Source organism: Nicotiana tabacum, chromosome 7 (genome assembly GCF_000715075.1).
Source record: "Nicotiana tabacum cultivar K326 chromosome 7, ASM71507v2, whole genome shotgun sequence".
Lineage (NCBI taxonomy): Eukaryota > Viridiplantae > Streptophyta > Magnoliopsida > Solanales > Solanaceae > Nicotiana > Nicotiana tabacum.
In genome coordinates, this window is record NC_134086.1 from 1,001,908 (window position 1) to 1,024,217 (window position 22,310).

At 35.1% G+C, this 22,310-nt stretch overlaps 1 protein-coding gene and 1 long non-coding RNA gene across 2 annotated transcripts; one reads left to right on the forward strand and one right to left on the reverse strand.

Moving 5' to 3' along the window:
* Window positions 1-4,230: 4,230 nt before the first annotated feature.
* Window positions 4,231-7,931, reverse strand: LOC107793818 (uncharacterized). Its single transcript, XM_016616260.2, has 3 exons — window positions 7,446-7,931; window positions 4,733-6,576; window positions 4,231-4,623 (listed from the first exon to the last, which is right to left on the reverse strand). Exon 2 carries the CDS (start codon window positions 6,275-6,277, stop codon window positions 4,772-4,774), a length of 1,506 nt encoding a protein of 501 aa, XP_016471746.2. The 5' UTR covers window positions 6,278-6,576; window positions 7,446-7,931; the 3' UTR covers window positions 4,231-4,623; window positions 4,733-4,771.
* A 32-nt stretch (window positions 7,932-7,963) lies between these two features.
* LOC142182624 (uncharacterized) lies at window positions 7,964-8,531 on the forward strand. The gene is made up of 2 exons (XR_012711440.1): window positions 7,964-8,022; window positions 8,149-8,531. It is a non-coding gene; the product is annotated as an uncharacterized LOC142182624 (long non-coding RNA).
* Window positions 8,532-22,310: the final 13,779 nt, after the last annotated feature.

The window sequence follows — 22,310 nt, forward strand, 5'->3', positions numbered from 1 at the left end:
ATTAGGTCTTTTAGGAACTCTGTCTACATTTCGTAAAACATGTCTATTTCGATTGAAGTAAATAACTGCCCATGAAAAGGTTCAAAACAACCCCCACGCATAGACACCATGTCTCTTAACACAAATCAGTATAAATCACCTGTTATAATCTATGTCACCTAGAACATCATGTTTGTAGGTTGAACAATTTCTTAAACTGTTAATTATCTCCTGTAATTGATATTGCATACAGTCTCGCGCCTAGGCAAGCCTTAGGTAATCAGTCTCTATATATAAACTGGAAACTGCATTTTGATTGTACTACTTAAGCTTAACAGGCTATAAAACCAGTAGGCAAACTGGTTAGGATTCTGACACTTTCCTTATGCATATCTTGTATCTGTAAAATTCATCTAGATATCATGTTATTAGGATTTCTGAACTTCTTCAAAATCTGTGTTTTAGACGTGCTGTTTATTTGCCTATATACATGCGGAGGTGAATATGAGCCTTTAACTGTTTGTCCCTATTTGCTTGTCCTACGTGTTATTTTTTTTGTCGCCTAGATTTTTACCTTTTAAATACCTTAGATTTGTCTAGAACTGCACAGATTTAGAGGTCCTAAGTTCCTCCAGAACCATAAGAAAGGGACGGGTAACACCACGCTTAGGGATCGTCAATCAAACTCGCTTATATAACATTAAGGGTAGGGTAAAGGGTAGTAAAAGGATATGATGACCTGCGCGCTAATGTCACGTGTAGCCCCTCTAGGTGAGGAGGATTATCGTGCATTGCACAGATTGATCATGTAGGCTAATCAACTTAGGACTTTCCTTTCTCAATTCTCATATGTGTTTAAATTCTCTAAACTTCCTTTTCTTTACATATGTATGTGTAATTTGTCCAAACCTCTTTTACTTTCATTATCTGAATTTTCTTGATCATATATGTATTTAGACCATGAAACTACCTTTATTTGCAAATATGTGTTAAAGTTGTTTACTTGTTAAAATAACTAATTCACGTAGTTTAAGTTCGGTCGGGACCCACCGTTGTAGACCGTGAGGGGTGCCTAACACCCTCCCCTCAAGGTTATTTCGAGCCCTTACCCTAATCTCTGGTAATGCAAACTAGTTACACGAGTTAATCGCTCTAGGTGCCCTAACGCACCTTAATCCGTTAGGTGGCGACTCTTCAAATTCAAATACCTAATTCCCAAAAGGAAACGAGTCGTTCCCCTGTGAATGTCGAAACTCGGACTTCTGCGAAGGAAAAAGGGGGCGCGACAACGACGAAGCCGAACACGGCCGCCAAATCCAAAACCACCATTTGAGCACTAGGCGGAGCGAGTAACCCTACAATGCCGCTCTTTCTTTCATCGGCTTGTCAGGTCGAGGTAACAGACAATTTTTTTTTGGTGTATCTTCACTCTTTTGTCGATTCAAACAGGAATACAAGCACTCGCATGGGTACGCGAGCGAGGGGTCAATGCCTCCAAAACACCCCTAGAAATGGTTCTGTAGCATACCGCCCCACAGGTAATGACCGAGCAAAACCCCCTAAACCGCGGCATATCACGAATAACAGAAATAGCTCGGTACAGAACAACTACCAAAAAAAAAGAAACTCCAGCAAAAGAAAAAATAAGAAAATTGGGACTCACCTAGGAAACGCATAGTATTCTCCAATGAAAGCAAAATTAAGCAAACCGGGACTCATCCAAGGAACGCCCAGTATTCTCCAGTAAAAACAAAATCGAGCACACCGAGGCTCACCCCGACGCACGCATAAACAATACGGCGGCACATAAAGCTCGCCAAAAACTATATATAACAATGATGCAACGGGTTATAATTTCGACCTTTGCTCGAAATAACACCATACGGCCGACTGTCATCGCCAAAAGAAGAATTCGACTTCGCTCGAATTATAATGGGTTAACATTTCGACCTTCACTCGAGATGATACCCCTACGGCCAACGACCATCACCAAAAGAAGAATTCAACTTCGCTCGAATTATAACGGGTTAACATTTTGACCTTTGCTTGAAATAACACCCCTACTACCAATGGCCAACACCAAAAGAAGAATTCGACTTCGCTCAAATTATCACGGGTTAATATTCCGACCTCGCTCGAAATGACACCCCTACGGCCAACGGACATCGCCAAAAGAAGGAATCGACTTCGCTCGAATTATAACGGGTTAACATTCTGAACTCGCTCGAAATGACACCCCTACGGCCTACAACCATCTCCAAAAGAAGAACTCGACTTCGCTCGAATTATAACGGGTTAACATTTCAACCTTTGCTCGAAATAAGAGCCCAGCGGCCAATAGCCATCGCTAAAAGAAGAATTCGACTTCGCTCGAATTATAACGGGTGAACATTCCGACCTCGCTCGAAATGACACCCCTACAGCCAACGACCGTCACCAAAAGAAAAATTTTACCTTGCTCGAATTGCAGCGGGTCACTATTTCGATCTTGCTCGAAATAACATCCCTACGGCCACTGGCCATCATCGAATCAAATAGGTTATAATTCGATCTTGCTCGAATTAATACCTTTACGGCCACTGACCATCATCAAAACGAGTAGGTCAATTCGGCCCCGCTCGGAACAACACCTTTAAAGCCTCCAACCACCGTCAAATAAAAGGAAAAGTCCGAAATCGTTCGTATATAAGTCAGAAATCGACTTCGCCCAAAACGGCGACTCCAAATTCGAACTCGTTCAAATAAAGTCAGAAATAGACCTCGCTCTAGACGGCGATTCCAAATTCGACCCCGCTCGAGTACATATGAAGAAATTGACTTCGCCTAAATCGGCAAGTCTGAACTTAATCCCACTCGAATGTTCAAGTCAAAACAGATTTCGTCCAAAAGGGCAGATCCAAGTTCAACCTTGTTTGAATCAAGGATGATACTGCCTAAAGCGACGAATCAGAAGTCAGCCTCACCCGAACGTGCAGATCTAAAGCGACTTTATTCGGGCTCACCCGACGAGACCCTACTCGATCCAGTCAAGGTCGAATTCCCAAATCGAAAAATCAGGGACTCATTACAAAAAAAAAAAAATCCGAAGGTCTACGCGAAAACAAAAAGATGTGTGACAAGCAAAGAGAAGGGAAAGAAAATCAAAGGATATACAAAGGCGAAGCAGCTGTTTTATTTATATATATACGTGCGCAACGGCCGCACCTTACAAAAGGCCAAAACATGCCCAAAAAAAGGCGAAAATGGACAACAAAAGAAATACTAACGCTGCAGCAACTTTTCACTCGGCGTCATCACTGCCGTTCTTCCCATCATTGTCTTCAGGAAACCCCTCCTCAACATCAGATCCCTCGCCGGCCTCCGGTTTCGTAGGGTCGTAGCCGTAATTGACACGAGCCTCGCGTGCCTTTGCCCGGGCCTCTTCAAAAGCAGCCTCGAAAACACTACCCACCTCCCACGGACCCTTGTATATGTCTCGTCGGGCCTCGGCATGGTTGTTCTGGAATGGAACGATAAGGGGTCGACCAAGTCGTAGTTATGCCCAAGTGTAATGTTTGGGCAATTGATGAAGGATACCGTCATAAGAAAGTACGCCGATCAAAGATCATTGGATAAAAGGGAAGGTTGTTAATATATATATATATATATATATATATATGGGAAGTTGAGCCCAGATCTAGGGGGAATTATTTGATAGTCATCTCTATGGGATCAACAAGGGGAATCTCTTAGTCATCAAGAGTTCCCTCTCTTCTCCTTCTTTGCTTTCACGGTTATGGTGCAAACCTGTCACAAATGTAAGCCTATCATTCGCATTTGATGTACGATAATCATCTTAAGAAATATCACACGTTCTTGTTCTTCTTCGATTTTTGTACTCAATATATTTGAATCTAGAATTAATTATGTTTGGCTAAAATTTACCTTCTATATCTCTGTTAATTAGTTTAACAAAAGAGTTTAACACTTTGTTAATGAGAAGAAAGACCACGGAATTCAGTTTGAGTCGAGCTTAATCACTTTTTAGACTTTTAATTTATATCTTAATTTATTGCTAGTAGTGTCAGATTAAAGTAATAAATTGTACTATTATTTTAGCAGTGTCCTATTTCTTTAATTCATGTCCTGCCCCTTTATACGATGTCCCTATATAGAATAATTTCTTTTATTTTATCTGGCCAAAACATTAATAAAATGTCATCGCACATGTAACCAGAGTACTGATAATAAAACCAAAGAGAACAAGTGAAGTGAACAAAATTCATCTCTTTATTGATTTGGTGCACAAAGCACAAGTAGGCACTAGGAGACAGCCAACAATAATTAACACAAAACAAATCAAACAAAGATATACTTACAATAATAAATTATAAAGAAGCAACATCAAGAAACATGAAAACTCAAATAATTAATATTCTAATAAAAAAACTAAGCTGTTGAAGCCACTTCCACGTGAAGACACAATGAGAACAATGTGTAAGAAGGCCACCAGAGAAGTAGAAGCGAAGTGGTCCAAGTCGCTAGGAATCAACCTCTGAATTGCAAAGTTGATGATCTTATTGATTAAATTAATTGCTTTTGACCATGGACCTCTGAATCTTTCCCTCAAGAAGCCATCATTTATTTTGTGATTTAAACTGAAATCTGCAAAAGGGCAGCAGAAAAATATTAGATCTTTAGTTGAATATCACCTTCAATTTTGTGTAATTAAAAGAACTCCCTTATAAGTATAATTCATACTGCAGCTACTTACTTGCGTGGTTGTGGAAAATGGCCAAGCTTTTCAAACTGCTTAGTAGTGGACTGGTGGTGGCGGGGAAGCATAAATGTATACTGGAGGGGGAGGTGATTTTACGGGAGGGGGAGGTGAAGTGTAGTAGTACGGAGGAGGAGGTGATTTTACGGGTGGGGGAGGTGAAGTGTAGTGGTATGGAGGAGGAGGAGACTTCACGGGTGGAGGTGGAGAGTGGTAATAGTAAGGAGGTGGGGGGGATGGTGATGGTGGTGGTGGAGACTTGTAATAGTAGGGTGGTGGGGGTGATGGTGATGGGGGTGGTGGCGATTTGTAGTAGTAAGGTGGAGGAGGTGACGGTGATGGTGGTGGTGGAGACTTGTAGTAATAGGGAGGTGGAGGTGATGGTGATGGGGGTGGTGGCGATTTGTAGTAGTATGGCGGAGGGGGTGACGGTGATGGCGGTGGTGGAGACTTGTAATAATAGGGAGGTGGAGGTGATGGGGATGGTGGTGGCGGGGATTTGTAATAGTATGGTGGAGGAGGTGATGGTGATGGCGGGGGAGGGGATTTGTAGTAATATGGTGGTGGAGATGGAGATGGTGGTGGTGGAGACTTGTAATAGTATGGTGGAGGAGGAGACGGCGATGGTGGTGGAGGAGACTTGTAATAGTATGGCGGAGGAGGAGACGGGTCCGGGGGTGGTGGAGACTTGTAGTAGTATGGTGGAGGAGGAGATGGCGATGGTGGTGGAGGAGACTTGTAATAGTAAGGAGGTGGTGGTGATGGAGAGGGTGGTGGTGGTGACTTGTAATAATAAGGTGGAGGAGGGTGATGGGGGTGGGGGGACTTGTAATAATAGGGAGGTGGTGGTGATGGAGATGGGGGTGGTGGTGACTTGTAATAGTATGGTGGAGGAGGAGATGGGGATGGTGGTGGAGGAGACTTGTAATAGTAAGGTGGAGGTGGAGATGGTGATGGTGGTGGAGGAGACTTGTAATAGTAAGGTGGTGGTGGTGGGGACTTGTATACGTATTTCGGTGATGGAGGAGGTGGCGACTTGTACACGTATTTCGGTGATGGAGGAGGTGGCGACTTGTACACGTACTTTGGTGATGGAGGAGGTGGTGACTTGTACACGTACTTTGGTGATGGAGGAGGCGGGGACTTGTACACGTACTTTGGTGATGGAGGAGGCGGGGACTTGTATACGTACTTTGGTGATGGAGGAGGCGGTGACTTGTAGACGTACTTTGGTGATGGAGGAGGCGGGGACTTGTATACGTACTTTGGTGATGGAGGAGGTGGTGACTTGTACACGTATTTTGGTGATGGTGGGGGTGGTGATTTGTACACATACGTTGGGGTTGGAGGAGGCGGTGACTTATATACGTATTTTGGTGATGGTGGGGGTGGTGATTTGTACACATACGTTGGGGTTGGAGGAGGTGGTGACTTGTACACATATTTTGGTGATGGAGGAGGAGGTGACTTGTATATATATTTTGGTGATGGAGGAGGTGGAGATTTGTAATAGTAAGGAGCAGGAGTTGGCTTAGGCTTCATGCATTCTTCATAAGGAGTTTTAGAGGCATAAGCAAATGGTTTTGCATAGAGCACAACTTCATATTTATTCTTTGACTTCACTTTGAGGCTAGCACCTTTAATGCCCCAGTGTAGATTTGTGGGAATGTTACATTTTGAACCCTTTGGTGCTTGGTGGAGTTTAGCCTTGCATGCATCTGCTCCATATTTGGCATAGTCAAATCCTTCGACTGTGATAGCAAACTTGCCATTGATTTTAGTGGTACCATAGCTCTTGATTTTCTTGTCACCAACTTTGCATGTGACCTCAACAACAGCACCTACTCCGAGTGTGGAAAATGATATTTCAATTAGTACTTAATAATTGAGTAGTTAACAGATCATACAGACATATATTCACCTTATTTTCCTACTCACTACAGTAACCAACTTTGTCTTATTCTTAATATAAAAATAACTGTTCCATCACATGATCAAAAGCTCATTTTCCACTTTTTCCTTTTTATCTAATAAGGAATATAAAAGTCAAGAATCTACCCATCTGGCTTCCTTTACTGCTTTTTAGTTGTAGGCTCCCTTTTGTTGAATGATTTGCTAGATTAAAATGGGCAGTTTATGAGCCAACGAAGACTACGTTTGGGCACCACAAGAGGAAGCCACTTATTCACCATTTTGGTGATTATCCAACAAATTTATTTCATTATTATATATTTTAATAGTTTGATAATAATTACTTAATCATAAAAAAAGAAAAGCTAAAGAAAACCTTAATACCACAAATAATTACTTAATCATGAATATATATCTCATAGATCCACAGGGAAGACTGCTTTTTGTATGGGAAGCATAAGTAACAATATTTTTCTTACTTTTACTTTTTTGATGTTTTTAATGATTCAGTTGTAAAAAAAACTTCTTCGATGCTACTTAAAACTTATTTGACAAATATATTTAGGACATTTATCAACTATATAAATAATTCAAGAATTAGCCTTACAATTAACCCTGCATACAAGATTAATTATCACTTTCATTTACAGAACCAAGTATTAATTGTCCTTCGCTTTCACTATAATACTCCATATATTTAGAAAGAATGTTGGTTGACACATGCTAAATTAAACTTAGGTCCCTAAAGGCATTTCATTATTAAAAGTAAGAGAGAATGTTGCGGAGATGAGTATTATACCTTTGAGGTGCTTCTTGTCGTGGGAGTTCTTTGGGTATTTCCAGTCATAGCATCTGTAGCAGTAGACTTTTCCAACAACCTTAACGACCAAGGAATGATGAGGAGGATAGTAATGAGTTGGGGGTGGTGGTGAAGTGTAATAGTATGGTGGAGGAGGTGACTTAACTGGTGGTGGAGGGGAGGAGTAGTAGTATGGTGGGGGAGGTGACTTAACTGGTGGTGGAGGGGAGGAATAGTAGTACGGTGGAGGAGGCGACTTAATTGGTGGTGGAGGGGAAGAATAGTAGTATGGAGGAGGAGGTGACTTAACTGGTGGAGGAGGGGAGGAGTAGTAGTACGGAGGAGGAGGTGACTTAACTGGTGGTGGAGGGGAGGAGTAGTAGTACGGTGGAGGAGGTGACTTAGCAGGTGGTGGTGGGGACTTGTAATAGTAAGGTGGTGGGGGAGAGGGTGAAGGGGGTAGCCCTTAGGCTTATGTAGTCGAGTGAGTGTTGCTCAAATTCGAAGTAATGTAGCCCTTAGTAGTATGGTGGAGGTGGTGATGGAGAAGGTGGTGGGGGAGACTTGTAATAATAAGGTGGAGGTGGTAGGGCGGTGACTATGGTTCCTTAGGTCGTATTTGATGTCCCGGAAAAATATTAGGCGAACCGGGTCCGCCCCATTTCCACAGGTGCGATTGGTGGGGGAGACTTGTAATAATAAGGTGGAGGTGGTGATGGTGAAGGAGGTGGTGGTGATTTATACACATATGGAGGTGGAGGAGAAGGTGATGGAGGTGGTGGTGACTTGTACACATACGGAGGTGGTGGAGATGGTGAAGGAGGTGGGGGTGATTTATACACATATGGTGGTGGAGGTGATGGTGATGGAGGGGGTGGCGACTTGTACACATACGGAGGTGGAGGAGATGGTGAAGGAGGTGGTGGTGATTTATACACATAAGGTGGGGGTGGAGATGGTGAAGGAGGTGGTGGAGACTTGTACTCATAAGGCGGTGGCGGAGAAGGAGAAGGAGGGGGTGGTGACTTGTACTCGTAAGTTGGTGGTGGGGGAGAAGCATATACGTAAGGGTCAGCAGAAACAATATTAGCAACAGCCAAAATGGCCAATGCCACTAAGATTTGTGGCACATGACGACCCCGGCGGGGGTCGTCGCCACCGTTGTGCCTCATTGCTAGTCGGGAAAATGCGCCACCAACACCTCTAATGTGGCAATGCAAATCTGCACACTCTTGGAAGTGTGAGAAAAGAGGAAGAGAAGAAGCTTTAGTTGAGAGGTAATGACTTAAGATGAAGCAAAGGCCTAAGTATTTATAGTAACACTTAGTGAGAGGCAGTCGTTAGTATGGAGCTGTCAATTGGCACCAATTTAATTTGTCCGATTGAGAATCAAGACTTTTCAAAATATGAACTCTATACAGCTGGACTTCCCAAATTATTTTTAAAGTTCCATTACTTCATCACTCTGCATTTTTCATTGTTTTTTTTTTCTATAACAAGTGGTCACCTGCTACATAGATTTACAAAAAGAACATAACATTATGCACAGAGACGCATGCTATAATTGTGTAAGGGAAAATGAGTGTTTTTAAATTTTTTTACATTTTCACTCTTCGTTTCGTTTTCAATATTTTTGTTGCCTCTGAACCTTAATGAAAAGTGGGATCATAGAATTTGGTCTTTTATTGTTGTCTTCCATGGTTCTGTTTTCCTAGCCGCCGGGGTGGGGGTGGGGGTGGGGGTGGGGGTGTGGGGGTCCTAGGAAATTAGGGTAGTGGAGTTGCTTTAATTTGAGGTACCATTAACCATATTAATCAAAGGCAATAGATGTGTAAGCTTCACAATTTGAGGAAAACTATTTATATTTATATATAATATATGTATTATTGTTGATTTATGTTTTCTTACTGATTCACGTGAGCATGCATTTTATCCACCACATACTTCACGAGCAAGTTAAATTCTCTCATCAAAATGCCAATGCACAAGAATCTTATCTTTTCCTTCTATATATGCACATGCCACCACTAATAGTTACAAAAGTAAGTAAAGTTAAACACACCAATTTAATAACCTTTATTTAATCTTAGGTTATGGTAAATATTAAACAAATTAATAAATAAAACATTGAAGCTGAGGGTCTTCTTTTTTTTTTTATGGTACGGTGTCTGGTACCAATGGCGGATGTATGTTGATAGTTATGGGTGCTGAAGCACCCATTACTTTTGGAGTCATGACCTATTATTTATATAAAAAAGCTAGTAATTCTTACAAATATATTACTTGAGCACTCAGTTTTAGTAGTACTTTTAGATAAGCACCCACATGACTTAAAAATTTTAGATCCGCCACTGTCTGGTATCCGCACTGAGCTCCGACTAAATCCAGATTCACGTCGAAAAGTCCCACATTTGGGGGTAAAACGGTCCCTAACAAATGCGACTCCATACTCAGGGACTCGAACCTGATACCTCTTATTAAGGATGAAGAAGTACTTATCATTCTTCACTATAGCACTTCCCTCTAGAAGAAGAATAACTTACTCGCGATTGGTTATAAACATTTATTACTTAACCAAAGTTGAGTGATATATGTTTTACGTTAATTAGCGTGTAACTGTGAAGGTTAATTTAAATTGCTTATTTTAATGTAAATATAGAGCACGAATATAAGTATTTCCTTGAAATAAACACAGAGGGTGTGATTAGTTTGGTGGCATTGTCTTTTTTCAAACTTGATAGCTTCAAGAAAAAGTAACCCTTAACTATGGAAGATAATACATAGTTCGAATTACATTATGTTTGTTGAGGGTCGATGGCTATAGAAAATTATTTCTTTGCCAACTGGAAAACTGGAAATAGTCCTCAAGAAACTTTGAAGGGGACATTTTGTTTGACGATAAAACATCTCAAGAAATACAAATGGAACTCTCTCAGCGTTTTCGTAGATACATGAATAATAAATAAATAAATACATAAATAAATAAAAATTACTAATAGATTAGTTTTTTATGTTTTATTCTTTATCAATTAGAGAAGCATATTGGTTATTAAAGACATTACTGATAAAATATTCGTGTATATTTCTGTTAAATATTATATGGAAGAAATTGAAAAATAAGCTATGGAATGAGACTTGGTATGCACTACTAATTCAAAAAATTCAATACCGCGTTTATTATGTAATCCAAATGTTTTTTTTTTTTCATGTTCATTATTATAGTTGGTTTTAGTATCATTGGTGCATACATAAAGAAGTTATGTTGATTTTTTATTTTATTTTTTACATTTTTGTATAGTATCAGAAGAGAATGACTTGGTATAACCTACTACTAATTCAAAATTTACAAGCCGACATAACAATTTAAATAATTTACTAATTAATTAGTTGACTTTACTTTGCTTCTATTCCGTTACGCCACTTTTTTACAAATTTTTTAAGTGATCTTAAACCGCTGAGACTTTACTTTCAGAAATCCCTTTCTATTCCTCCATTTTCTAGTTCTACGTCTAAATATCCTAGTTTTGTTTATCAAGTATCAATTTTAATAAAAATTACAGATACAAAAAGTTATAAAAATTTAATTAATGTGCAGAATATATATAATACTATATAGTATATACCAAAAAATACCTTCATTTAAAACATTAATTCGATACATCTCTGTGGTTTTTGAAACAGAAAAGACACAATCCTTAGAAAACAGATATAATACATTTAGTTATGCGTTTGGACATAAACATATGATTTTTGGAAAGAAAAAAAAAACAGTTTTGGAGCAAAGTTGAAAAAAAGGTATTTAGAATTTAAAATTAATTGTGATCCACTACTACTCCACTTTGGAAGACTTGTGTTATGGTTTTTTGTTTCTTATATTTTTCAATGTAGCATAATTTTTGAACTGCATGTGATTTCTCAATGATGAGATCAACTGCATGTGGAGGCAATTGATTATTTTAATTTTTTATTTTTTATTTTTATTTTTGAGGGTCGAACAGCAAAGAAACACGTAATACGTAACATTATAAAAAGAGAAAATGAAAAGGGCTTTTTTGACCTTTTTCTTGTTCGTTTCCAACAATATATAACTACTGTACTAGTTTCTTAAAATCCAAAAAAAGTCCCCACACATTGTGAGAATTATTCATAGAATGGTTACAAGCAATCCTTCAATACGGGAATAAGATGGAGTTTCTTATTTTGTCTGATAATATTTTCTAATTTTGGAAAGGATAATAATTGTGAAAATATTCTAATACATTGTTTATGAAAAACGTAACTTTAAATTCAAAAAATTTCTCGTGCATTAATAACGAGTAACGAATAAGAAAGTTTTAAAAAACAATATATTATTTACATTTAAGGAGAACAAAAGTACTAAATATCGATTGGATCTATATATGCATCCTAGGTGCCACTTTTGTTGCAACGTTGTGCGTTTGGACAATATTTACGAGGAAGAGATAATAAGATTGGATCTATACATCCGAGGTGCCACTGACCTTTTGGCATACCCCTTGAAAAAAATATTAATTCCTAAAAGAAAAAAAAAGTATTTTGATTAAATTACGCTTAATTAAAATTTATATATTGTTAACTTCACACATTATACAAATAAGGGTAAATTTGAAAGAAAAAAATTAATTCCTTTTTGATTATGTAAAAGAACACTCAGAGACGGAGTCAGAATTTAAAGTTACCGGATTCAGGATTCTAGCAATTTTTATGTTACTGGATTATAAAGTAAGAATTTGTTCTTATTCAGCGAATTTCATAAGTGAAGTATATAGTTTGTATTAAAGTTATTGGGTATGACCGAATCCGTTACCAAAACTCTAACTCCACCCTTGAGAACACTTATTTTAGACAAAAATAAGAAGGCCCAAAGGCTATTTATTATGGATAGGAGGAAGTACACAAGAGTCTTCGTATATGGTACAAAGTAACTAGTAGTAGGGGTGTTCAAACCGAACCGAAAAACCACACTAAACCGAAAAATCAAACCAAATCGATTAAAATGCCCGACTAGGTTTGGTTTGGTATTGAGTAAAAAAATCCGAACCAAACCAATATATAAATATATAAATTTTGTTTATATTTTTAAGACTTTATAGTGAATTTTATTTAGAAAACATAGAAATATTTGAGATCATCTCATGTATTAACCTTGAAAGCGTAAATTAACAAAAAATTATTGTTAGACGACTACGAAAATAACTATCATGTGTTACTAAAAAAATTCTCCTATTAGAATATTTTAATAGATCATATGTTTGTCAATTTTTCTCCATATTTACTAAATATATATTCACTTATCAAAGCTTTATCTATAATTTTAACAAAGTAAGATTGAAATAATATTCATGTAACAAAAAAAAAACCGAAAATCCAAAAAACCCCGACAAAATCGAACCAATCCAAACCGATATAGTTGGTTTGGTTTGGTTTTGATAAAAACCGAATCAACCCGACCCATGTACACCCCTAACTAGTAGTAGTACTTCACTTCATGTTCCTACATTTACTAGATAGCAATCCACATTCATCCTTTGTCTCAGCATTTATTTTAAAATAAAATGTTCAAATTTAAAGCGTAATAATGTGCAGGATGTTGATGGTTCTTTCCCTTTAATATGATGATATATATTGATATTTGGAGAAGATGCTAACATACTGCTTCACCACTCATTGCCCAACTTCTATAATTTTTATTTGAAATTTGAGAAAAATAAAGTTTATTTCAAGTACATTCACATGTAGGATCATGGTTTATCGTTTAAATTATTAATAATATTCACCTTCCTACAATATATGTCTCATTATGTGTTGTTCGTCAACTCTCTTTGTATGATTACGAAAAAAAATTAAACAAATACGATCTACATGTTTGGATTGTATATATTTTATTTTTGCTTGTCGTGGCGACTTTTTCTGTGATTTCAAAATAAGACAATGAATGGATCTGAATCTTACTATTTTAAATCAAAACAAAAAGAAATATTTTTAAAAAATCACCGAGTACTATATAGTATAAGCTTTTGTCCATTTTGAACAATTTATCTATTTCATGTAAATAATATCCTAGTTCCATTGTCTAAAATGAATTCAACTTCCTAAAAGATATCAGAAGACGGTTATCGTAATTCACAAAATAAAATACTCTACTAAATACTCAAAAAAAATTGTACAACGACATCGAAATTTGCATCTTTAAAAATTATTTATTTAATATTTTTGGTCAACGTAAATTAGGTCCAATTATGGAATTGTACGTATATTATATTCCAGCTGGTTTTGAAAGAATAATGAACGTTATATTTTTTAAAGCAACCTATATTTCAGTATTATTCATCAACTAATGTTAACCTACTAATTGATATCTTCATTAAGAAAAATTTTCTCTAGAATTCTCCGTATACTAATTTTGTTTTTCCCCTTCCATCATGACCCCATTATTCTGTCACATAATGCATGCTCTACGATAACAAATAACAACAAATTCAGTGCAATTTTACAAATGGAGTACATATGAGAAAGGTAGTATATATGTAGACCTTATCCCCAGGGGACAGAGTCAGGGGCGGCCCGACGAATTTTGTAGCCTAAAGCCAAACTTTATGAGGGGCCTTAACTTTTTTTAAATATTTATTTATTTATTTATTTGAAATCTATTTTTCTAGCTTTTCTTAGATACAAAATTATTAATAATTTTCTTATAATCAATAACTCCTAATAAGTATTTCTCAATTAACAATATAACTAATCTTTTTTTTGATAATTCACAAATATTATTAATCATCAAAGCAACAAATTACATTGTATTAAAGGCCAATTCAGCCTGTACATATATCACTGCTATACTCCTATCCTCAATGACCTATATAACACGACAATATTATTTCTTTCCTCCTTATATGAACTTGTGTTGTAAAACATCTTTGAGTTTACCAACAGCTCGGATGTTACTCAATATAATTAATCCATTTAATCTTTCTTAAGATATTGTGAATCTTTGGTAAGATTTTATTAGTTTTAATTTTGAAAACTTCTTTTCACTGAAGCACCGATAACAGAAGTTATTAACATTATTCCATAAGTAATATAGACATTTGGAAAAGAATCAGATCTTTTTATTTAATTGAGTGTATCAATTAAATTGTTATCTTCTAATTGTATTATTTTCCTTAATACCATTAATAGAAAATAAATCTAAATCATCAATATCGAATTGATTATTATGCTTTAAGGAACATTCAAGATTAAAGCATTATGTTTTTAAATTTTCATCATCTAGTAATCTTAGTTTTTAGCGCTAAATAGAAAATCAAAAATATTTTCATATGCTTCGAATTGCTCAAATCTATTTTGAAGTGAAAAAATAGTCTTGTCTATTATGTATAAAAGTAATCGATAGGTAACGTAGGAGACATCTCTATTTTTTTCCCAGAGAAATTTTTGAATTTCCACTGCTTAGCTTTTACTTCACTCCATCAAATAAAATGTGAATAACCCGTCCTCCAAAGGACTCTTCGAAAGATTTTGAGATTTTATTATCAACATTATCACCAATATATCACACGTTTCTTATAAAATTTAGGGTCAATATTCATTTCAAGTGCAAATTTCCTTGGCAAAAATCTTAGTAGTTGCAAATCGTTATATTTATTAAAGAAAGAAATCGAACTTTTTCACTTCACAAAAAAAAATTTAAAACTAATACATAACATATTAGGTGTAACAAAAAATGGGGCCCCCACATATATGGGGCCTAAAGCAATTGTTTTACTTGCTTTATGCAAGGACCACCCCTGGACAGAGTTAGAGTGTGGGGTGCATGCGGATTCGGCCGAACCCAGTAGCTTTTGTTTAAATTTTATATGTTTCTTTAAAAAATCTATTGAATTTGTACAAATTATTAATTTAGAATTCAGTAACTTAAAAAAATAAGAATCTTGAACTCATAAGGTTCAAATCGTGGCTTCGCCTCTGCTTATCCCTACCTTGAGAAGGTAGAGAAACTGTTTTCGATACATCCTCAGTTCACGGTAGACCCTCAGCTCAACATAGTGAAGCTTTAATTTTAAATAAAAAGAGAAAGGAAAACAGTCTTGGCGTAACTGGTAAAGTTGCTGCAACGTGATCAGGAGGTCACGAGTTCAAGCCGTGGAAACGGCCTCTTGCGGAAATGCAGGGTAAAACTGACTGCATACAATAGACCCTTGTGGTCCAACCCTTCTCCGGACTACACGCATAGCAGGAGCTTAGTTTGGCGGGTTGCCCTTTAAAAAGAGAAAGGAAAAAAAAAAGAATGGTAGAAAAGAAACAACAATTTTCACTGAAAATTAAGCGCACCTAATCCATGTGGAAAATCTTTGTGCAGGTTACTCTATTTCTCTCTTCCTATTATGGATTTGAAAATGATAGTAAGTATAAAATTAAATCACATGGTGTTCTATTTTTCCTCCCTCTGTAACAACTCATGATACCAAAGCTCATTTTGTCTCAAAAGTGGTCTTTAATTTCTTTAAATTATTTAAGAATCTTAGTTAATAGAGGTGTCTCTTAACACGGCATTGACTAGCCTTAGGGAGGTTGGGTCATTTTCAACCGAAAGAATAATTTGTATCTGTTTTAGTTTTGCCTCATTCACTTTTATATATATATATATATATACATACATATATATATATATATATATATATATATATATATATATATATATAAGACATGGTAAAGTAAATATATTTTCCTAATTTGTAATTGGTGTAGCTAGCTAGAATCCAATGCTAGCTCTATTAGTATAGGTATGCTAGTTTATATTTCAGTCCCTTTGTTTTTGGATGTGGTTATTACTTATGTAAGCTTGAAGTTTAAGAGTAAAAATTATTTCCTTTCAACTAAATATTGAATAAAATTGATGCTAAGCTTAGTACGGGCTAGCTAGGGGTACAAATCGAATCAGAAAATCGCATCAAACTGAAAGTTTAAATCAAACCGATAAAAAAGTCCAATCAACTTTGGTTTTGATTTGATTTGGTATTGAGAATCCAAACCAAATCGTCATATAAATATATAATTATTATATATACGTTTAAGATTTCATATAAAATTTTCTTTAAGAAAATGTCTAGAAATATTTGGAATCTCTTAAGGATGTAATGTTTAATAGAATATAAAGTTGTTCCATTTTTATTTACTTTAAATAATGGATTGTGTCATCGTTTTCTTATCAAGTATTATTGAAATGCGTCAATCTCTTTGTTTTTCTATTTTTATGCTAAATCTATTAAATTCTTATATCTTTTTCTAATTATTTGAAATGGTATTTTCATAATATAAAATTAAATAGAACATATCATTATATAGGTATTATATTAATTTTTATGTTTAATTATTATATTCGGTTAACCTTTAAAGTGTACATCAATGAAAAATTATTGTTAGACGACTAAAAAAATAACTATCATGTGTTACTAAGAAAATTCTCCCATTAAAATTTTTCAATAGATCACATATGTTTTTTAAATTTTTACTAAACATATATTTATAACTTATCAAGATTTCAACAAAGTAATATTGAAATAATATTCATGTAACCAAAAAAATCCGAAAAAACCGACAAAATCGAACTAATTCAAATCGATATAGTTAGTTTGGTTTGGTTTTGATAAAAATCGAATCAACCTGGTCCATATACACCCAATTACCGACAAATGTAGGGGGTGAGCTCGGATATGAGCGAGTTGAAACGGGTTGGACCATCTTTTTGTGTGCAGTATTTGACGATAGTACCAATGAATTTTATTATATTATCCGTTTTTGACCTATCAAGCATCCATTGTTTACCATTAGCCTCCACGAATATAATGTACAATAAGCTAATCATTTAACACCAAATTACCAAAAATAAAAAAGGAGAGAGTAAAAGAGATAAATGGAAGTCCAAAAGCCATCATCTTCAAGTTTTCACCTAACGCTCTCCCTAGCTATCGCATTAATTAAAGCCAATAAGGAAGTCATCCATGTTTTCCTTTTCTTGTTTTTATTTTTACCCCTTTTTCCTTTTGATTGGATTGGACCCTTTGAGTTATAAATCGTCTGAGACACGTAAAAAGGGACGATATTATATGATTGACTAATAAATTAATTGTTCAAAATTGACATGTATGTTTCACCAACCTAAAAATGTACTCCATCAAATGACCTACAAAACAGCATACATAGCTTTGCTATGACTAGTTAGAGGTAGTGGTGTACATGGATCGGGTTGGTTCGATTTTTATTAAAACTAAACCAAATCAATTATATCGGTTTGGATTGGTTCGATTTTGTCGGGGTTTTCGGGTTTTTTTGTTGCATGAATATTATTTCAATCTTACTTTATTAAAATTATAGATAAAGCTTTAATAATTGAATATATGTTTAGTAAATATGAAAAAAAATTGACAAACATATGATCTATTAAAATATTCTAATGGGAGAATTCTTTTAGTAACACGTGATAGTTATTTTCTTAGTCGTCTAATAATAATTTTTCGTTAATTTACGCTTTCAAGGTTAATACATGAGATGATCCCAAATATTTCTACATTTTCTAAAGAAAAATCACTATAAAGTCTTAAAATATAAATAAAATGTATATATTTATATGTCGGTTTGGTTCGCGTTTTTTTACTCAATATCAACCAAGTCAAACCAAACCTAGTGGGGGTTTTTAATCGATTTGATTTGATTTTTCGGTTTGGTGCGGTTTTTCGATTAGGTTTGAACACCCCGCTATAATATATATATATATATATATATATATATATATATATATATATATATATATATATATATATATATATATATATATATATATATATATATATATTCTATTTTGAAAGTATTTTGCATTTAGGATCCGGCTAAGCAACTCGCTAACTTCAAAAAGGTAAGTATCTTGCCTAACCTTGAGTGGAGGAATTACCCCTTAGGCATTGAGTCTTATGTGGAAATTGTGTGATTGGAAGTCACGTACGCGAGGTGACGAGTACGTACTCAGGCTTATATGTGCAAATTTTATTGGTTTAAAGTTTTAAACATTTTTATATATTAAATTCGGAAAAGGTCCAATAATATCCTTAAACTATTGGATATAGCTCAATTTTGTCCTCCATTAGCAAACTAGGCCATTAATATCCCTCATGTTAGCAAACTGGACCAATAATGCCTTCATTTTAGCGGCAGTCCACATAAACCTTCTCAAATTCATTAATTAGCTGACATGACATCCACGTAGCATCCACATAGGATCAGAAACCAATTCGAATTCGGATCTTGACATATTGGTAGTTTTTTTACTGTAGACATTTTGCTGGGAAATTCGTGAACTTATATCATGAATTAGGTTAGCGTGGTTGGTGATTTGGGCTCACCGGTAAATTATGTCGTTGCATATTTTTTGGTAGAGATCCCCCGTGGCTACACCCAGTACCATAAGCCTAGAAACCAATTTCGGCACATATCTCCCATTTCGATCAACAATTTAGAGCCATAAAGGTATTAGGCTAAGTGGTTAAAGGAATTGGTTTGCTAAGGAAATCTTACATAAATGTCCCAAATTATAAGTTTTAAGTTATCAATCTTTAGCCATTAATTATAGACTTATTAAAACTAGTCAAGCACATGTAAAAATAAAAAATCCAAATAAATAAGAATCTTTCTCTGCAAGAATCACACGCAAAGATCTCCTTCCATATTTTTAAGCGTGATTACAACATTAGATGCAAGACGGAAAGAAAATTTCATGGATGAGATAGCAAACAAGGTAATGAAATACAAAAAAATATCTATCCAAGATTTCAAAAATCTAAGAAAAAAAGGTCATTTTTCAATGAGTACGGTTAAAATTCATTAAAAACATGTAGATGAGTCAATATACAAATTTTGAGAAAGATTGGAGGTGATTTGGACTGATTTGGCATCAAAATTCGTAGTTAAAATCGAGTTCAAAAAAATCTTCTGCGGCACATGTATCAAATATGTATCACACACAGAAGTATACATGGATATACATGTGGTACACATTTGATACACTGTGTGATACACATATTATTTTTTTCATTATTTCATCTTTTACTTCGAATTTTCAATTCAAACCACCTCAAAACTCCACCAAATCATCCCAAAACTGAGATTCAAACTCCTTAAGATGTACCCATTCTATTTTAATAACACCCACTCAAAAAAAGTAAAGATTTGACCCCCTTTTTTTGGTTAAAAATAGCTAATTGGCTAATATTGCTAACATTTGGCTAATATTAGTAATATTTAATGAATTGGATAATTTTTGTAATAAGCTACTTCTAAAAGGACATAGCTGGTAGCTTATTGACATCAGGGCCGGCTGGAGGTCCTAGCAAGTAAGGCATATATCTTAGGCCCACAATTTTGAGGGGCCCCAATTTTAAAAGGAATATGTTATGGTTAAAATAGCACAGGCTAGCCAGTTTTCGGACTGTTAATTAAAAAATAGCCAATATTTACAAAGTCATTAAAAATAGCCACTATTTTGCTGCAACACGGAAAGTTCCAGCATAATATACTGGATATTGGAGCACCTGTGTCAAAACTTCCAGCATAATATGCTGGACCAATATATTATACTGAAACTCCAGTATATTATGCTGAATATTTTCCGAATTTTGAATAGTATTTTCATTCAGATTTATCTTTACATGAAAAGTAGCTAAATTTCGATTACTTTTGAAATTGTGGCTATTTTTCAATTACCACTTATAAATGTGGCTATTTTTGAATTTCACCCTATGTTATGTGTTAATTTTTCCTTATAAAGTTTAAGCATTTTATAGTAGTAAAAATTTATCATTGTGAAGTTGATGTGACTATTGAGGGATGGAGAAGTCATCCCGAGTAAACATATCTTTATGATTTCCTTAAATTTGATATAACCTTCATTTTGTATTTTTTACATTCTGACCACTAAAGCATGATAGTCACTCTAATATCGATGGCTTATATTTATATTTCGAATTAAAAGTATTAAGAAAACATAACTACGACGACATTTAATTAATGACATATATAATAAATGTGAGAAAAAGACTATTTTTTTTAAGAAATATGTTAAAATGTGTGACATTTAATAAGAAATGACAGAACTGTTGAGACATTTAAGCAAAAGTGTCACATATTCATGAGCATTTACGCTAATGAAGGAAATTTTCCTACTTTTTAATTTTTAATCGTTACAAATTGAAACTAAAAACATTAAGGAAGGCGTGTCTACTGAAGGATCTCTGCATGGTGTTTATTGATCTGGAGAAAGCGTACGATAGATATTACCCTATAGCAGTGGAACGGGGAGATTGATGAGGATGTCACACACCGTATAGCAGTGGGGTGGATGAAGTGGAAGTTAGGGATAAGGTCTGCGTACATATTACCCTCCCCAGACCCCACTTGTAGGATTATACTGGGTCGTTGTTGTTGTTGTTGTTGTTGTCTACTGAAGCCCTACCAATCTCTTCCCATCCTCAACCCCCAAATCACGATGCCAATGTTTTATATTCACAAAATTGTTAAGGTCCCCGTGAAACCGTAGCCGCCTACTACTAATTTTCTGTTGAACTAGCTTCATATCTTTTGGTTCATTTTATTAAGGTTCAGGTTAGGGTTATTCATTTGTGATTTATGTTTTATTTTGTTCATTGGATTGAATTTCCAGTTAAATGCCTTTAACAGGGTTGCAATCTTTTCTCATATCTTCGTTCTATTCCATTCCTACCAACTGTTTGAGTGAATGCCTTAGAGGATTAGATTATTGACATTGTTTGGGTGTTCAATCCATTAATCACGTATGGCATACTGATGCCAAAGAAGGATTTAGCAAGCCTTTACAATGATACTAGAGATTGTTAGTTCCTCTTCTACACCACACTAATATCAGAAGGACGATATTAGAGCTATGACCAGCGTAGATTGTTTTGGACGTTTAAGGGAAAAGTTATTTAATTGTATGTTGAAGTAACTTATAGTTGGTTCAAATTGTTTGTAGTGTACTGGAAAGTATTGAAATAAGAATGGATGTTATTGTGAATAAATTATTGTTAATCTATTATTTTCTTTAATATAAATATATCTTTCATTTAATCTTTAGCCATGACTAATATAATTATTTTCACATTCATATTATAAGTCAGAAACTATAAATATATTAAACGACATTTATAAATGTCGCAAACAAGATAGGTTAAGTACCCAAATTAGTGACATTGGATAAATGCCGTAACTAAATGTCACAAATTATTTACCAACATTAATCTAAGTGTCGGAAAAAAAACGACATTGAAATTTCCGACATTTGATTTAACTGTAAAATAAATGTCGGTAAATGATTTTGTGACATTTATGTTACTTATACCGACATTTATTAAATATCGTCGTATGTCATATTTCTTGTAGTGAAAGTAGCATAAATAGCAGATAATACTCTAATCAATAAACTTAATTATATAAAAGACTTGATTCTTGTCAAATGCCTAACAATTTCCTCATCGGAAAGAAATGTGCAGAATAAAAATAGATTATATCTTCATATATAAGATCAATAGCATCGCTCAAGAATGATTAAACCGGTTAGCTATATTATTAATTGAAAAATAATTACCAAAAAAATCGATTATACAAAATTAAGCATCTAATTATAGTTGCTCTTTAGGTCCCAAGTATATCGATCATAGGGGAAGATTCCTCGTGACCGACATCAAACTGTACTACACAAAGAATAGTACATGCATGTGGTGAATTAGAAATCTGCTGTTGGTGATATTTTTTATGTCAGCTACCCAATATTTGGTTGTT

Coding starts and splice junctions, on each gene's coding strand:
- LOC107793818 (XM_016616260.2), bottom strand. CDS start 6,277: ATGAAGCCTAAGCCAACTCCTGCTCCTTACTATTACAAATCTCCACCT.